A 16,262-nucleotide genomic window follows, 5' to 3' on the forward strand; every position below is an offset into this window, starting at 1 on the left:
TGACTCAGGATGGGGGTTGGGCTGTTTCTGGAGTATGTGACTGAGGATGGGGGTTGGACCATTTCTGGGGTATATGACTGTGGATGTGGTTAGCCTGTTTCTGGGGTATATGACTGTGGAGGTTGTGGGTCTGTTTTTGGGGTATATGACTGTGGAGGTTGTGGGACTGTTTCTGGGGTATATGACTGTGGATGGGGGTGGGACTGTTTCTGGGGTAGTGACTGTGGATGTGGTCGGCCTGTTTCTGGGGTATATGACTGGAGGTTGTGGGTCTGTTTCTGGGGTATATGACTGTGGACAGGGGTGGGACTGTTTCTGGGGTATATGACTCTGGATGAGGGTTGAACTGTTTCTGGGGTATGTGACTGGGGATGTGGTGGGACTGCTTCTGGGGTATATGCCCTTGTGTGGGCGTTGATCTGTTTCTGGGGTATATGACTGTGGATGGGGGTTGGACTGCTTCTGTGGTATATGAATGAATGAGGGTCAGACTGTTTCTGGGGTATGTGACTGTGGATGGGGGTTCGAATTTTTCTGGGGAAAATTACCATCTATGGTAATTCAGTCACACTATTTCTGGGGTATATGACTGAATGGGGGGTCGCAGTGTTTCTTCTGTATGTGACTGTGGATTTGAGTCGGAGCATTTCTCGGATATATTACTGTGGATGGGTGTTGGACTGTTCCTGGGGTATATGGATGGGGGGTTGGACTGTTTCTGGGTTATGTGACTGTGGATGGGGTTGGGACTGTTTCTGGGTATATTAATGTGGTTGGGAGTTGGACTGTTTTTGGGGTATATGACTGTGGATGGGGGTTGGACTGCTTCTGTGGTATATGAATGAATGAGGGTCAGACTGTTTCTGGGGTATGTGACTGTGGATGGGGGTTCGAATTTTTCTGGGGAAAATTACCATCTATGGTAATTCAGTCACACTATTTCTGGGGTATATGACTGAATGGGGGGTCGCAGTGTTTCTTCTGTATGTGACTGTGGATTTGAGTCGGAGCATTTCTCGGATATATTACTGTGGATGGGTGTTGGACTGTTCCTGGGGTATATGGATGGGGGGTTGGACTGTTTCTGGGTTATGTGACTGTGGATGGGGTTGGGACTGTTTCTGGGTATATTAATGTGGTTGGGAGTTGGACTGTTTTTGGGGTATATGACTGTGGATGGGGGTGGGACTGTTCCTTGGAAATATGGATGTTGGTTGGACTGTTTCTGGTGTTTATGACTGTTGATGGGGGTGGTACCGTTTCTGGGGTATGTGTGTTGATGTGAGTCAGTCGGTTTCTGGGATATGTGACTTTGGATGTGGTGGAAATGTTTCTGGGGTATAGGATTTTAAATGAGGGTGGATGGGGGCAGACTTTCTGTGGTATATAACTGTGGATAAGTGTTGTACTGTTTCTGGGGTTCATGACTGAGAATTGTGGTGTGTCTGTTTCTGGTGTATATGACTGTGGATGGGGGACTGACTGTTTCTGGAATATATGACTGGATGTGGTTGGACTATTTCTGGGGTATGTGACTTTGGATTGGAGTGTGACTGTTTCTGGTGTATGTGACTGGGGATGGGAGTCAAATTGATTCTGGGGTATTTGACAATAAATGGGTTTGGACTGTTTCTGGGGAATATGTCCGTTGATTGGGTTGGGCATTTTCTTGGGTATATGACTGTGGATGGGGGTGTGACGGTTTCTAGGGTATGTGACTGTGGATGCGGTTAGACAGTTTCTGGGCTATATGACTGTGGATGGTGTTGGTCTGTATCTGGGGTATGTGACTGTGGAAGGGGGTTCGACTGTTTTTGGGGTCTATTACGTAGTGGGTCATTTTCTGGGGTATATGACTGTGGATGGGAGTGCGACGGTTTCTGGGGTATGTGACTGTGGATGGGGGTGGACAATTTCTGGCTTAATGATTGTGAATGGGATTGGACAGTTTCTGCGGTATATGAGGGTGGATGGGAGTCGGACACTTTCTGGGGTATTGAAGGTGGATGGGAGTTGGTCTGTTTTTGGGAGATATGACCGTGGATGGGGGTTGAACTGTTTCTGGCGTATGTGACTGGGGTTTGGACTGGATCTGGGGTATGTGATTGTGGAGGTTGTGGGACTGTTTCAGGGGTATATGACTGTGGATGGGTGTGGGACTGTTTCAGGGTTATGTGACTGTGTATTGGGGTCGCACTGTTTCAGGTGTTAATGTGGTGGGACTGTTTCTGGGGTATGTGTGTTGATGTGTCAGTCGGTTTCTGGGATATGTGACTTTGGATGTGGTGGAAATGTTTCTGGGGTATAGGATTTTAAATGGAGGTGGGAATGTTTCTGTGGTTTGTGATTGTGGAAGTGGTTGGGCTGTTTCGGGGATATATGACCGTGGATAGTGGTGGTTCTATTTCTGGGGTATATGAAGGTGAATGGGGGCAGACTTTTTTGTGGTATATAACTGTGGATATGTGTTGTACTGTTTCTGGGGTTCATGACTGTGAATTGTGTGTATGTTTCTGGCGTATATGACTGGATGGGGTTGGACTGTTTCTGGGGTATGTGACTGTGGATGGGAGTCAAATTGATTCTGGGGTATTTGACAATAAATGGGTTCGGACTGTTTCTGGGGAATATGTCTGTTGATTGGGTTGGGATTTTTCTGGGGTATATGACTGGATGGGGGTGTGACGGTTTGTAGGGTATCTGACTGTGGATGGGGTTAGACAGTTTCTGGGCTATATGAATGTGGATGGTGGACTGTTTCTTGGGCATGTGACAGTGGAAAGGGGTTCGACTGTTTTTGGGGTCTATTACTGTGGATGTAGTGGGACAGTTTCTGGGGTATATGACTGTGGATGGGAGTGGGACGGTTTCTGGGCTATGTGACTGTGGATGGGGGTTGACAATTTCTGGCTTAATGATTGTCAGTGGGGTTGGACTGTTTCTGAGGATGGGGTTTGGACAGTTTCTGGGGTATATGAGGGTGGATGGGGGTTGGACTCTCTGGGGTATATGAATGTGGATGGGGGTTGGTCTGTTTCTGCGAGATATGACTGTGGATGGGGTTTGGACTTTTCTTACTTTGGCTTTGCTTCGCGGACAAAGCTTTATGGAGGGGTATGTCCACGTCTGCTGCAGGCTCGTTGGTGACTGACAAGTCCGATGCGGGACAGGTAGGCATGGTTGCAGCGGTTGCAAGGGAAAATTGGTTGGTTGGGGTTGGGTATTTCCTCCTTTGTCTTTTGTCAGTGAGGTGGGCTCTGTGGTCTTCTTCAAAGGAGGTTGCAGCCTGCCGAACTGTGAGGCGCCAAGATGCACGGTTGGAGGCGATATCAGCCCACTGGCGGTGGTCAATGTGGCAGGCACCAAGAGATTTCTTTAAACAGTCCTTGTACCTCTTCTTTGGTGCACCTCTGGCTCGGTGGCCAGTGGAGAGCTCGCCATTTAACACGATCTTGGGAAGGCGATGGTCCTCCATTCTGGAGACGTGACCAACCCAGCGCAGTTGGGTATTCAGCAGCGTGGATTCGACGCTTGCGGATTCTGCCAGCTCGAGTACTTCGATGTTGGTCATGAAGTCATTCCAATGAATGTTGAGGATGGAGTGGAGACAGCGCTGATGGAAGCGTTCTAGGAGCCGTAGGTGATGCTGGTAGAGGACCCATGATTCAAAGCCGAACAGGAGCGTGGATATGACCACGGCTCTGTACATGCTGATCTTTGTGTGTTTCTTCAGGTGATTGTTTTTCCAGACTCTTTTGTGTAGTCTTCCAAAGGCGCTATTTGCCTTTGCGAGTCTGTGGTCTATCTCTTTGTTGATCCTTGCATCAGATGAAATGGTGCAGCCAAGGTAGGTAAACTGGTTGACTGTTTTGAGTTCTGTGTGCCCGATGGAGATGTGGGTGGGGGGCTGGTAGTCATGTTGGGGAGCTGGCTGATGGAGGACCTCAGTTTTCTTGAGGCTGACTTCCAGGCCAAACATTTTGGCAGTTTCTGCAAAACAGGACGTCATGCGCTGGAGAGCTGGCTCTGAATGGGTGACCAGTGGTGTGCCTCAAGGATCTGTATTGGGCCCATTGTTGTTCGTTAAATACATTAATGATCTAGATGATGGGGTGGTGAATTGGATTAGTAAATATGCAGACGATACTAAGATAGGTGGAATAGTGGATAATGAAGAAGGTTTTCAAGGATTGCAGAGGGATTTGGGCTGCTTAGAAAAGTGGGCTGAAAAATGGCAGATGGAATTTAATGCTGATAAGTGTGAGGTGCTTCACTTTGGTAAGAAGAATCAGAATATGATATACGTGGTAAATGGGAGAGCATTGATGAATACAGAAGAGCAGAAAGATTTAGGAGTAATGGTACATCGTTCCCTGAAGGTAGAAACTCACGTGAATAGGGTGGTGAAGAAGGCTTTTAGTATGCTGGCCTTTATCAATCATTCCATGGAATATAGGAGTTTGGCGGTGATGTTGAGATTGTATAAGACATTGGTGCGGCCTAATTTGGAGTTCTGTGTGCAGTTCTGGTCGCCTAATTATAGGAAGGATATAAACAGAGTGGAGAGAGTGCAGAGAAGGTTTACCAGAATGTTACCTGGGTTTAAACATCTAGAGTATAGGGAGAGATTGGACAGATTAGGTCTTTATTCTTTGGAGCGTAGAAGGTTGAGAGGGGATTTGATAGAAGTATTTAAGATTATGAAAGGGATAGACAGAGAGGATGTGGATAGACTATTTCCGTTAAGAGGAGGAAAGATTAAAACAAGAGGACATGAGTTAAGAATTAAGGGGCAGAGATTTAGAGGTAACATGAGGGGGAACTTCTTTACTCAGAGAGTGGTAGCCGTGTGGAATGAGCTTCCGGGAGAAATAATGGTGGCGGAGTCAATTGTATTATTTAAGAAAAGGTTGGACAGGTATATGGATGAGAAGAAGATGGAGGGTTATGGGCGTTGTGCAGGGAGGTGGTACTAGAAAGGGGTGTTTGGTTCGGTGCGGACTAGAAGGGCCTAATGGCCTGTTTCCGTGCTGTAATTGTTATGTTATGTTATATGTTAAAGTGGCATCGTCTGCAAAGAGTAGTTCACGGACAAGTTGTTCTTGTGTCTTGGTGTGAGCTTGCAGGCACCTCAGATTGAAGAGACTGCCATCCGTGAGGTACCGGATGTAAACAGCGTCTTCTTTGTTGCAGTCTTTCATGGCTTGTTTCAGCATCATGCTAAAGAAGATAATAAAGAGGGTTGGTGCGAGGACACAGCCTTGCTTCACGCCGTTGTCAATGGAGAAGAGTTCGGAGAGCTAATTTCTGTATCTGACCCGACCTTGTTGGTTTTCGTGAAGTTGGATAACCACGTTGAGGAAGGGGGGCATCCAAGGCGCTCTAGTATTTGCCAAAGCCTTTCCTGCTCACGGTGTCAAAGGCTTTGGTGAGGTCGACAAAGGTGATGTCGAGTCCTTTGTTTTGTTCTCTGCATTTTTCTTGGAGCTGTCTGAGGGCAAAGACCATGTCAGTAGTTCCTCTGTTTGCGCGAAAGCCACACTGATTCTGGGAGGACATTTTCGGCAACACTAGGTATTAGTCTATTAAGGAGAATCCTAGCGAAGATTTTGCCTGCAATGGAGAGCAGCGTGATTCCCCTGTAGTTTGAGCAGTCTGATTTCTCGCCTTTGTTTTGCCTCACGAAGGTCCTGAGGCAGCTTTCCTTGGTCCCAGCAGAGCATGAAAAACTCATGCAGTGTGGTATGCAGAGCTTTGCCGCCAGCCTTCCAGACCTCTGGGGGATTCCATCCATACCTGCTGCTTTACCACTTTTCAGTTGTTCAATTGTCTTATACGTCTCTTCCTAGGTAAGGACCTCATCCAGCTCTAGCCTCAAGGGTTGTTGAGGGAGCTGGAGCAGGGCGGATTCTTGGACTGAGCGGTTGGTACTGAAAATGGATTGGAAGTGTTCTGACCATTGATTGAGGATGGAGATCTTGTCGCTGAGGAGGACTTCGCCATCTGAGCTGCGCAGAGGGCTTTGGACTTGAGGTGAGGGGCTGTACACAGCCTTTTGTGTCTCATAAAAATCCCTGAAGTCGCCAATGTCGGCGCTAAGCTGGGTTCGTTTGGCAAGGCTAATCCACCACTCATTTTGGATCTCCCGGAGTTTGCGCTGAAGATGGCTGCATGCGAGACGGAAGGCTCGTTTTTTCTCTGGCCAGGAAGACTTTGCAAGGTGAGCTTGATGGACAGATCGCTTCTTTGCCAGCAGCTCCTGGATTTCCTGGTTGTTTTCGTCAAACCAGTCCTTGTTTTTCTTGTGTTTCTTCAGGTGATTGTTTTTCCAGACTCTATTGTGTAGTCTTCCAAAGGCGCTATTTGCCTTGGCGAGTCTGTTGTCTTTCTCTTTGTCGATCCTTGCATCAGATGAAATGGTGCAACCAAGGTAGGTAAACTGGTTGACTGTTTTGAGTTCTGTGTGCCCGATGGAGATGTGGGGGGCTGGGTGTCATGGTGGGGAGCTGGATGATGGAGGACTTCAGTTTTCTTGAGGCTGACTTCCAGGCCAAACATTTTGGCAGTTTCCGCAAAACAGGACATCATGCGCTGGAGAGCTGGCTCTGAATGGGCAACTAATAAAGGGTGGGGCCAGTACTGCCCACACTGCACTCCACCTAAAAGCTCCTTTGCGCAGGCCCGGTGACAGGTCCACGTCCTCCCCCTCAAAAGATGCACACAAACTCAAGCTAGCATGCTGGAACATCAGAACCATGCTAGTCAAGGCTGACAGCCACCGACCTGAACGTCGGTCTGCCCTCATCGCACATGAACTCCTCAGACTCGACATCGACATAGCCGATCTCAGCGAAGTCGGCCTTGCAGATGTAGGCAGCCTCCAAGAACATTGCGCGGGCTACACACTCTACTGGTCTGGCAAGCCTCAGGCTGAACGACGCCTATCTGGTGTTGGCTTCATGGTCAAGAATTCCATTGCCTCCAAACCTGAAAACCTCCCAACAGGCCACTCTGACCGGATCATGTCCATGCGACTCCCCCTACAAAACAAGCGACGCATCACTCTCATCAGTGTCAATGCTCCAACCCTTCAGGCGGAACCAGCAGAAAAGGACAAGTTCTACACTGATCTGTACAACCTCATTCAACGCACCCCTACAGCCGACAAGGTTGTCATCCTTGGTGACTTCAACGCTCGCGTCAGCAAAGACTCAGAAACCTGGCCAGGAATCCTTGGCAAGCATGGTGTCGTCAAGTGCAATGACAACGGGCGCCTCCTGTTGGAACTCTGCGCAGAACAGCGGCTTGTCATTACAAACACCCTTTTCCAGCAGAGAGACAGCCTGAAGACTACCTGGATGTATCCCCGATCCAAACACTGGCATCTCCTGGACTACGTTCTGGTGCAAGGAAGAGACAAACGAGATATACTCCACACCAGGGTCATGCCCACCGCGGAATGCCACATTGACCACTGGCTTGTTCGCTGCAAGCTCAACCTTCACTTCAAGCCAAAGTTCAACAACAGTGGAGCCCCCAGAAAGAGGTTCAATGTTGGAAACTTCCAGGCAAACGTCCAAGCAAACTCGTGGACGCAAACTGCCTCACAGACACGTTTCGAAACCCTCTAGGATCAGCTGAAAACGGCCATAATGCAATCCACTGAAGAGGTACTGGGCTTCTCCTCCAGGATAAACAAGGGGGTTGGACTATTCCTGGGGAAAATTACTATGGAGAGGGATTCGACTGTTCCTGGGTTATATGACTGTGGAGGGGGGGTTGTACTGTTTCCGGGGTATATGACTGTGGAGGGGGGTTGGACTGTTCCTGGGGGTTTATGACTGTGGATGTGTGTTGGACTGTTTCGGGGGATATAACTGTGGATGGGGGTGAAACTGTTTCTGGGGCATTTGAGCATGGATGGGGGTTGAACTGTTTCTGGCGTTAGTGACTATGGATGTAGTCGGCCTGGTTCTGGGGTATATGACTGTGGAGGTTGTGGGACTGTTTCAGGGGTATATGACTGTGGATGGGTGTGGGACTGTTTCTGGGTTTTGTGACTGTGGGTGGGGGTCGGACTGTTTCAGGTGTTTATGACTGTTGATGTGGTGGGACTGTGTCTGGGATATGTGTGTTGATGTGAGTCAGTCGGTTTCTGGGATATGTGACTTTAGATGTGGTGGGAATATTTCTGGGGTATATGATTTTAAATGGGGTGGGAATGTTTCTGTGGTTTGCGGTTGTGGAAGTGGTCAGGCTGTTTCGGGGATATATGACCGTGGATAGGGGTGGTTCTGTTTCAGGGGTATATGAAGGTTGTTGGGGGAAGACTTTCGGTGGTACATAACTGTGGATATGTGTTGTACTATTTCTGGGGTTCATGACTGTGAATTGTGGTGTGTCTGTATCTGGGGTATATGACTGTGGATGTTTGTCTGACTGTTTCTGGGATATATGACTGGATGGGGTTGGACTGTTTCTGGGGTATGTGACTTTGGATTGGGGTCTGACTGTTTCTGGTGTATGTGACTGTGGATGGGAGTCAAATTGATTCTGGGGTATTTGACAATAAATGTGTTCGGACTGTTTCTGGGGTATATGTCTGTTGATTGGATCGCTCTTTTTCTGGGGTATATGACTGTGGATGGGGGTGTGACGGTTTCTGGGGTATGTGACTGAGATGGGGGTTGGACAGTTTGTGGGCTATATGACTGTGGATGGTGTTGGACTGTTTCTGGGGTATGTGACTGTGGAAGGGGGATCGACAGTTTTTTGGGTATATTACTGTGGATGTAGTGGGACAGTTTCTGGGGTATATGACTTGGATGGGAGTGCGACAGTTTCTGGGGTATGTGACTGTGAATGAGGGTAGACAATTTCTGGCTTAATGATTGTGAATGGGGTTGGACTGTTTCTGAGGCATATGAATGAGGATTGGGGTTGGTCTGTTTCTGGGAGATATGGCTGTGGATGGGGGTTGTACCATTCCTGGGGTACATGACTATGGAGAGGGATTTGTCTGTTCCTGGGTTATATGACTGTGGAAGGGTGTTGTACTGTTCCCGGGGTATATTACTGTGAACTGTGGTTGGACTGTTCCTGCGGTTTATGTCTGTGGATGTGTGTTGGACTGTTTCTGGGGTATATAACTGTGGATGGGTGTGGGATTGTTTCTGGGGTATATGACTGTGGATGGGGGTTCAACTGTTTCTGGGGTATGTGACTGTGTATGTGGTCGGCCTGTTTCTGGGGTATATGACTGTGAAGGTTGTCCGACTGTTTCAGGGGTTTATGACTGTGGATGGATGTGGGACTATTTCAGGGTTATGTGACTGTGGATGGGGGTCGGACAGTTTCAGGTGTTTATGACTGTTGATGTGGTGGGACTGTTTCAGGGGCATCTGTGTTGATGTGAGTCAGTTGGTTTCTGGGATATGTGACTTTGGATGTGGTGGAAATGTTTTTGGGGTATATGATTTTAAATGAGGGTGGGAATGTTTCTGCAGTTTGTGATTGTGGATGTGGTTGGGCTGTTTTGGGGATATATGACCGTGGATAGGGGTGCTTATGTTTCTGGGGTATAATGAAGGTGGATGGGGGCAGACTTTCTCTGGTATATAACTGTGGATATGTGTTGTGCTGTTTCTGGGGTTCATGACTGTGAATTGTGATGTGTCTGTTTCTGGGGTATGTGACTTTGGATTGGGGTGTGACTGTTACTGGTGCATGTGACTGTCGATGGGAGTCAAATTGATTCTGGGGTGTTTGAGAATAAATGGTTTCGGACTGTTTCTGGGGTATATGTCTGTGGATTGGGTCGGGCTTTTTCTGGGGTATATGACTGTGGATGGGGTTGTGACGGTTTCTGGGGTATATGAAGGTGGATGGGGGCAGACGTTCTCTGGTATATTACTGTGGATATGTGTTGTGCTGTTTCTGGGTTTCATGACTATGAATTGTGGTGTGTCTGTTTCTGGGATTGGGTTGTGATGGTTTCTGGGGTATATGACTGTGGATGGAGGTTAGACAGTTTCTGGGGTATGTGACTGTGGAAGGTGGTTCGACTGTTTTTGGGGAATATTACTGTGCATGTAGTGAGACATTTTTTGGGGTATATGACTGTGGATGGGAATCAAAGTGATTCTGGGGTATTTGACCATATATGTGTTCGGTCTGTTTCTGGGTATATGTCTGTGAATTAGGTAAGGCTTTTTCTGGGGTATATGATTGTGGATGAGGGTGTGATGGTTTCTGGGGTATGTGACTGTGGATGGGGTTTTGACAGGTTCTGGGCTATATGACTGTGGATGGTGTTGGACTGTTTCTGGGGTATGTAACTGTGGAAGGGGGCTCGACAGTTTTTGAGGGAAAATTACTGTGGATGTAGTGGGACAGTTTGTGGGGTATATGACTGTGGATGGGTGTGCGACGGTTTCTGGGGTATGTGACTGTGGATGGGTGCCAAATTGATTCTGGGGTATTTGACCATAATTGCGTTCAGACTGTTTCTTGGGTATATGTCTTGATTGGGTAGAGCTTATTATGGGGTATTTGACTGTGGATGGGGGTGTGATGGTTTCTGGGGTACGTGACTGTTGATGGGAGTCATATTGATTCTGGGGTATTTGACAAAAAAATTTTTTCGGACTGTTTCTGGGGTATATGTCTATGGATTGGGCAGGCTTTTTCTGGGATGTATGACTGTGGATGGGGGTGTGACGGTTTCTGGGGTATGTGACTGTGGATGGGAGTCAAATTGATTCTGGGGTATTTGACAATAAATGGGTTCGGACGGTTTCTGGAGTGTATGTCAATGGATTGGGTCGGGCCTTTCTGGGGTATATGACTGAGGATGGGGGACTGACTGTTTCTGGGGTATGTGACTGTGGACGCGGGTAGACATTTTCTGGCTTAATGATTGTCAATGGAGTTGGACTGTTTCTGCGGTATATGAGGGTGGATGGGGCTCGGACCCTTTCTGGGGTATATGAATGTTGATGGGGGTTGGTCTGTTTCTGGGAAATTTGACTGTGGATGGGGGTTGGACTATTACTGGGGTATATGACTATGGTGAGGGTTCCAACTGTTCCCGGGCTATATGACTATGGACGGGGGTTGGACTGTTCCTGGGGTTTATGACTGTGGAGGTTGTGGGACTGGGTCTGGTGTATAAGACTGTGGATTGGGGGTCGGACTGTTTCAGGTGTTTATGACTGTTGATGGGGTGGGACTGTTTCTGGGGTATGTGTGTTGATGTGAGTCAGTCGGTTTCTGGGATATGTGACTTTGGATGTGGTGGGAATGTTTCTGTGGTATATGATTTTAAATGGGGGTGGGAATGTTTCTGTAGTTTGTGATTGTGGATGTGGTTGGGCTGTTTTGGGGATATATGACCGTGGATAGGGGTGGTAGGGTTTCTGGTGTATATGAAGATGGATGGGGGCAATCTTTCTGTGGTATATATCTGTGGATATGTGTTTTAGGTTACTGGGGTTCATGACTGTGAATTGTGGTGTGTCTGTTTCTGGGGTATGTGACTGTGGATGGGTGTCAAATTGATTCTGGGGTATTTGACAATAATTGGGTTTGAATTGTTTCTGGGGTATATGAATGTTGATTGGGTCGGGCTTTTTCTGGGGTATATGACTGTGGATGGGGGTGTGACGGTTTCTGCGGTATGTGACTGTGGATGGGAATCAAATTGATTCTGGTGTATTTGACAATAAATGTATTCTGACTGATTCTGGGGTATATGTCTGTTGAATGGGTTGGGCCTTTCTGGGGTATATGACTGAGGATGGGGGTCTGACTGTTTCTGGGGTATATGAGTGGATGGGTCTGGACTGTTTCTGAGGTATGTGACTTTGGATGGGAGACAAGTTGATTCTAGGGTATTTGACAATAAATAGGTTTGGACTGTTTCTGGGGTATATGCCTGTGGATTCAGTCGGGCTTTTTCTGTGATATATAACTGTGAGTGGGGGTGTGACAGTTTCTGGGGTATGTGACTGTGGATGGGAGTCAAATTGATTCTGGGGTGTGTGACAATAAATGGGTTCTGACTGTTTTTTGGGTATATGTCTGTGGATTTGGTCATGCTTTTTCTGTGGTACATAACTGTGGATGAGAGTTGAACTGTTTCTGGGGTATTTGACTATGGATGGGGGTCTGACTGTTTATGGGGTATATGACTGGATGGGGTTGGACTGTTTCTGGGGTATATGTCTGTTGAATGGGTTGGGCTTTTTCTGGGGTATATGACTGTGGATGGGGGTGTGACGGTTTCTGGGGTATGTGACTGTGGAGGGGAGTCAAATTGATTCTGGGGTATTTGACAATAAATGTGTTTGGACTTTTTCTGGGGTATATGTCTGTGGATTGGGTCGGTCTTTTTCTGTGGTATATGACTGTGGATGAGAGTTGGACTGTTTCTGGGGTATATGACTGTGGATGAGAGTTGGACTATTTCTGGGGTATATGACTGTGGATGAGAGTTGGACTGTTTCTGGGGAATATGACTGTGGATGGGTGTCTGACTGTTTCTGGGGTATATCACTGGATGGGGTTCAAATGTTTCTGGGGTATATGACTTTGTATTGGGGTGTGACTGTTTCTGGTGTATGTGACTGTGGATGGGAGTAAAATTGATTTTGGGGTATTTGACAATAAATGGGTTCGGACGGTTTCTGGGGTATATGTCTGTGGATTAGGTCGTTCTTTTTCTGGGGTATATAACTGTGGATGGTGTTGGACTGTTTCTGGGGTATGTGACTGTGGAAGGGGGTTCGACTGTTTCTGGGGTATGTGACTGTGTAAGGGGGTTTGACTGTTTTTGGGGTATATTACTGTGGATGTAGTGGGACAGATTCTGGGGTATATGACTGTGGATGGGGATGCGACTGTTTCTGGGGTATATTTCTGTGGATGGGGGTTGACAATTTCTGCCTTAATGATTGTGAATGGGTTTCGACTATTTCTGAGGCATATGACTGAGCATGGGGTTTGGACTGTTTCTGCGGATTATAAGGGTGGATGGGGGTCGGATCCTTTCTGGGTTATATGAATGTGGATGGGGGTTGTTCTGTTTCTGGGAGATATGACTGTGGATGGGGGTTGGACTATTCCTGGGCTATATTACTATGGAGAGGGGTTCGACTGTTCCTGGGTTATATGAGTGTGGACGGGGGTTGGACTGTTCCTGGGGTTTATGACTGTGGATGTGTGTTGGACTGTTGATAGGGTATACAACTGTGGATGGGGTTTGGACTGTTTCTGGGGTATATAACTGTGGATGGTGGTCGGAATGTTTCAGGTGTTTATGTCTGTTGATGTGGTGGGACTGTTTTTAGGGTATGTGTGTTGATGTAAGTCAGTCGGTTTCTGGGATATGTGACTTTGGATGTGGTGGGAATGTTTCAGGAGTATATGATTTTAAATGGGGATGGGAATGTTTCTGTGGTTTGTGATTGTGGATGTGGTTGGGCTCTTTTGGGGATATATGACCATGGATAGTGATGGTTCTCTTTCTGGGGTATATGAAGGTGGATGGGGGCAGACATTCTGTGGTATGTAACTGTGGATATGTGTTGTACTGTTTCTGGGGTTCATGACTGTGAATTGTGGTGTGTCTGTTTCTGGGGTATATGACTGTGGATGGGGGTCTGTCTGTTTCTGGAGTATATGACTGGATGGGGTTGGACTGTTTCGGGGGTATATGTCTGTGGATTTGGTCGGGCTTTTTCTGGGGTATATGACTGTCTATGGGGTGTGATGGTTTCTGGGGTATGTTACTGTGGATGGTTGTCAAATTGATTCTGGGGTATTTGACCATAAATCGGTTCGGACTGTTTCTGGGGTATATGTCTGTTGAATGGGTCGGGCTTTTTCTGGGGTATATGACTGTGGATGGGGGTGTGACTGTTTCTGGGGTATGTGACTGTTGATAGGAATCAAATTGATTCTGGGGTATTTGACAATAAATGTGTTCGGACTGTTTCTGGGGTATATGTCTGTGGATGGTCGTTGGACTATTTCTGGGGTATATGACTGTGGATTCGGGTGTGACTGTTACTGGTTTATGTGATTGTGGATGTATTCAGACTGTTTCTGTTGTATATGACTGTGGATGGGGGTTGGACTGTTTCTGGGGTATGTGACTGTGGATGGGGGTCAGGCTATTTCTGGGGTATATGACTGTGGATGGAGATTGGACTGTTTCTGGGGTATATGGCTGTAGATGGGGTTCAAATTGTTTCTAGGTTATATGATTGTGGATGGGTGTGGGACTGATTCTGTTGTATGTGATTGTGGATGGGGGTCGGACTGTTTCTTTGACTGTGGATGGGGGTTGGACTGTTTCTTGGGTATGTGAATGTGGATGGGGTGGTCAGACTGTTTCTGTGGTATATGACTGTGAATCAGGGTCGGACTATTTCTGTGGTATGTGACTGTGAATGGGGGTCAGACTGTTTCTGTGATATGTGACTGTGGATGGGTGTTGTTCTGATTCTGTTGTATGTGACTGTGGATGGGGGTTGGATTGTTTCTATGACTGTGCATAAGGGTTGGACTGTTTCTTGGGTATGTGACTGTGGATGGGGATCTGACTGTTTCTGGGGTATATGACTGTGAATGGGTGCAGACTGTTTCTGGGGTATGTGACTGTGGATAGGTTTGGACTGTTTCTGGGATGTATGACTGTGGTTGGGGTGGGACTGTTTCTGGGGTATATGACTGTGGATGTGGTGTGACTGTTTGTGGGGTATATGACTGTGGATAGTGGTTGGTCCTGTTTCTGGGGTACTGACTGTGCATCAGGGTCAGACTGTTTCTGGGGTATATGAATGTGGATGGGGGATTGGTCTGATTTTGGGTAATATGACTGTGGATGTCGAATGGACTGATTCTGTTGTATGTGACTGTGGATGGGGGTCTGACTGTTTCTGGGGTATTTGTCTGTGGATGGGGTTCGGACTGTTTCTGGGGTATTTAACTGTGGATGGGCATTAGACTGTTTGTGGGGTATATGACTGTGGATTAGGGTTGGACTGTTTCTTGTGTATACAACTGTGTATGTGGGTGGGACTGATTCTGAGGTATGTGACTGTCTATGGGGATTTGGACTTTTTTGGGGTATATGACTGTGAATGGTGTTCAGACATTTTCTGGGGTATGTGACTGTTAATGGTGTAGGACTTTTTCTGGGGCATGTGTCAGTGGATGTTGTGGGACTTTCTGATTGGGGTCAAATTGTTCTGGTTTATGGACTGTTTTTGGGATATGTGACTGTGGATGGGCTTTGGACTGTTTCTGGTGTAATAGACTGTGGAAGGGGGTTGGACTGTTTCTTGGGTATCTTACTGTTGATGGGGGTCAGACTGTTTCTGGGATATGTGACTGAGAAGCACATTTTCAAAAAAAAATCAAATTTCTTGCCATAATATCTTCCAAAACAGCTCCATCTGACTGATCATTCCATTCATTTTCCATTCTGTTTTTCCATCGATTGCAGTTTCTATCATATCCTGAACTCACCTCCCCTGGTATTTCCCTTCCTTCTGTCCCGGATTCACTCACCTTTGCTGATTGGTTGAGAGCTGCCTACCCGTATACAGGTGAAGTAGGAATTCAGGAACAGAAGATGGTTTTGTATAGGACATGCACCTAGCGTACCTGTGTTATGCATTGCGATAAATTTTATGCAACATGTTGAAAACAAATTGTTGTTGTGTACAGTCTTACCGTAACCAAATCCAGCTGTCAAAGGGGCCTTGTTGGTGTGACAGGACACTGGGTGACGAAGTCTGGTGACAAGACCTGCAGTGGACAACAAAACAACCTGAGAAACAGAAAAACAGGAAGGCACAGCAACACTGTCACTTCATAATGAGGTTGAGGTGAGCAAGGCGAGCGGCCCCATCTTGACAACATTCTACAGGTGCATGATTGAGAGGGTCCTGTCCGGCTGCATCAGTCTGCGGGACAGTCGCTTTGAAGCATCAGACCGTAAGTCAATACAGACGATCATCAAAATGGCCCAAAAGAATACCGGGATCTCCCTTTCCCCTATTTATGACATTTAACAGGTGTGTTTTTTAAATAGGGCTCAAAGAATTTATGGGGACACTTTCCATCCAGCTCACAGTCATTTGACCCAGTTAGTGAAGTGGGCGGCACAGTTGGCGTGGAGGTTTGCTCATCGATATCACAGTTCCAGTGTCCAGAACTGGTGTTCAAATCCTGCACTGTCTGGAAGGAGTTTA

The 16,262-nt window shown here is 47.1% G+C and overlaps 1 protein-coding gene across 4 annotated transcripts in view; it reads right to left on the reverse strand.

Annotated features, from left to right (window-relative positions):
- btk (Bruton agammaglobulinemia tyrosine kinase) overlaps positions 1-16,262 on the reverse strand; it is a 181,315-nt gene that overhangs the window by 27,377 nt on the left and 137,676 nt on the right. For all 4 annotated transcript variants that reach the window (XM_069893797.1, XM_069893798.1, XM_069893796.1 and 1 more), the window contains one exon: positions 15,742-15,816. In XM_069893797.1, the coding sequence (XP_069749898.1) occupies positions 15,742-15,816 (75 nt within the window). The remainder of the gene's footprint in view (positions 1-15,741; positions 15,817-16,262) is intronic.

This window comes from Narcine bancroftii, chromosome 8, assembly GCF_036971445.1.
Source record: "Narcine bancroftii isolate sNarBan1 chromosome 8, sNarBan1.hap1, whole genome shotgun sequence".
Classification (NCBI taxonomy): domain Eukaryota; kingdom Metazoa; phylum Chordata; class Chondrichthyes; order Torpediniformes; family Narcinidae; genus Narcine; species Narcine bancroftii.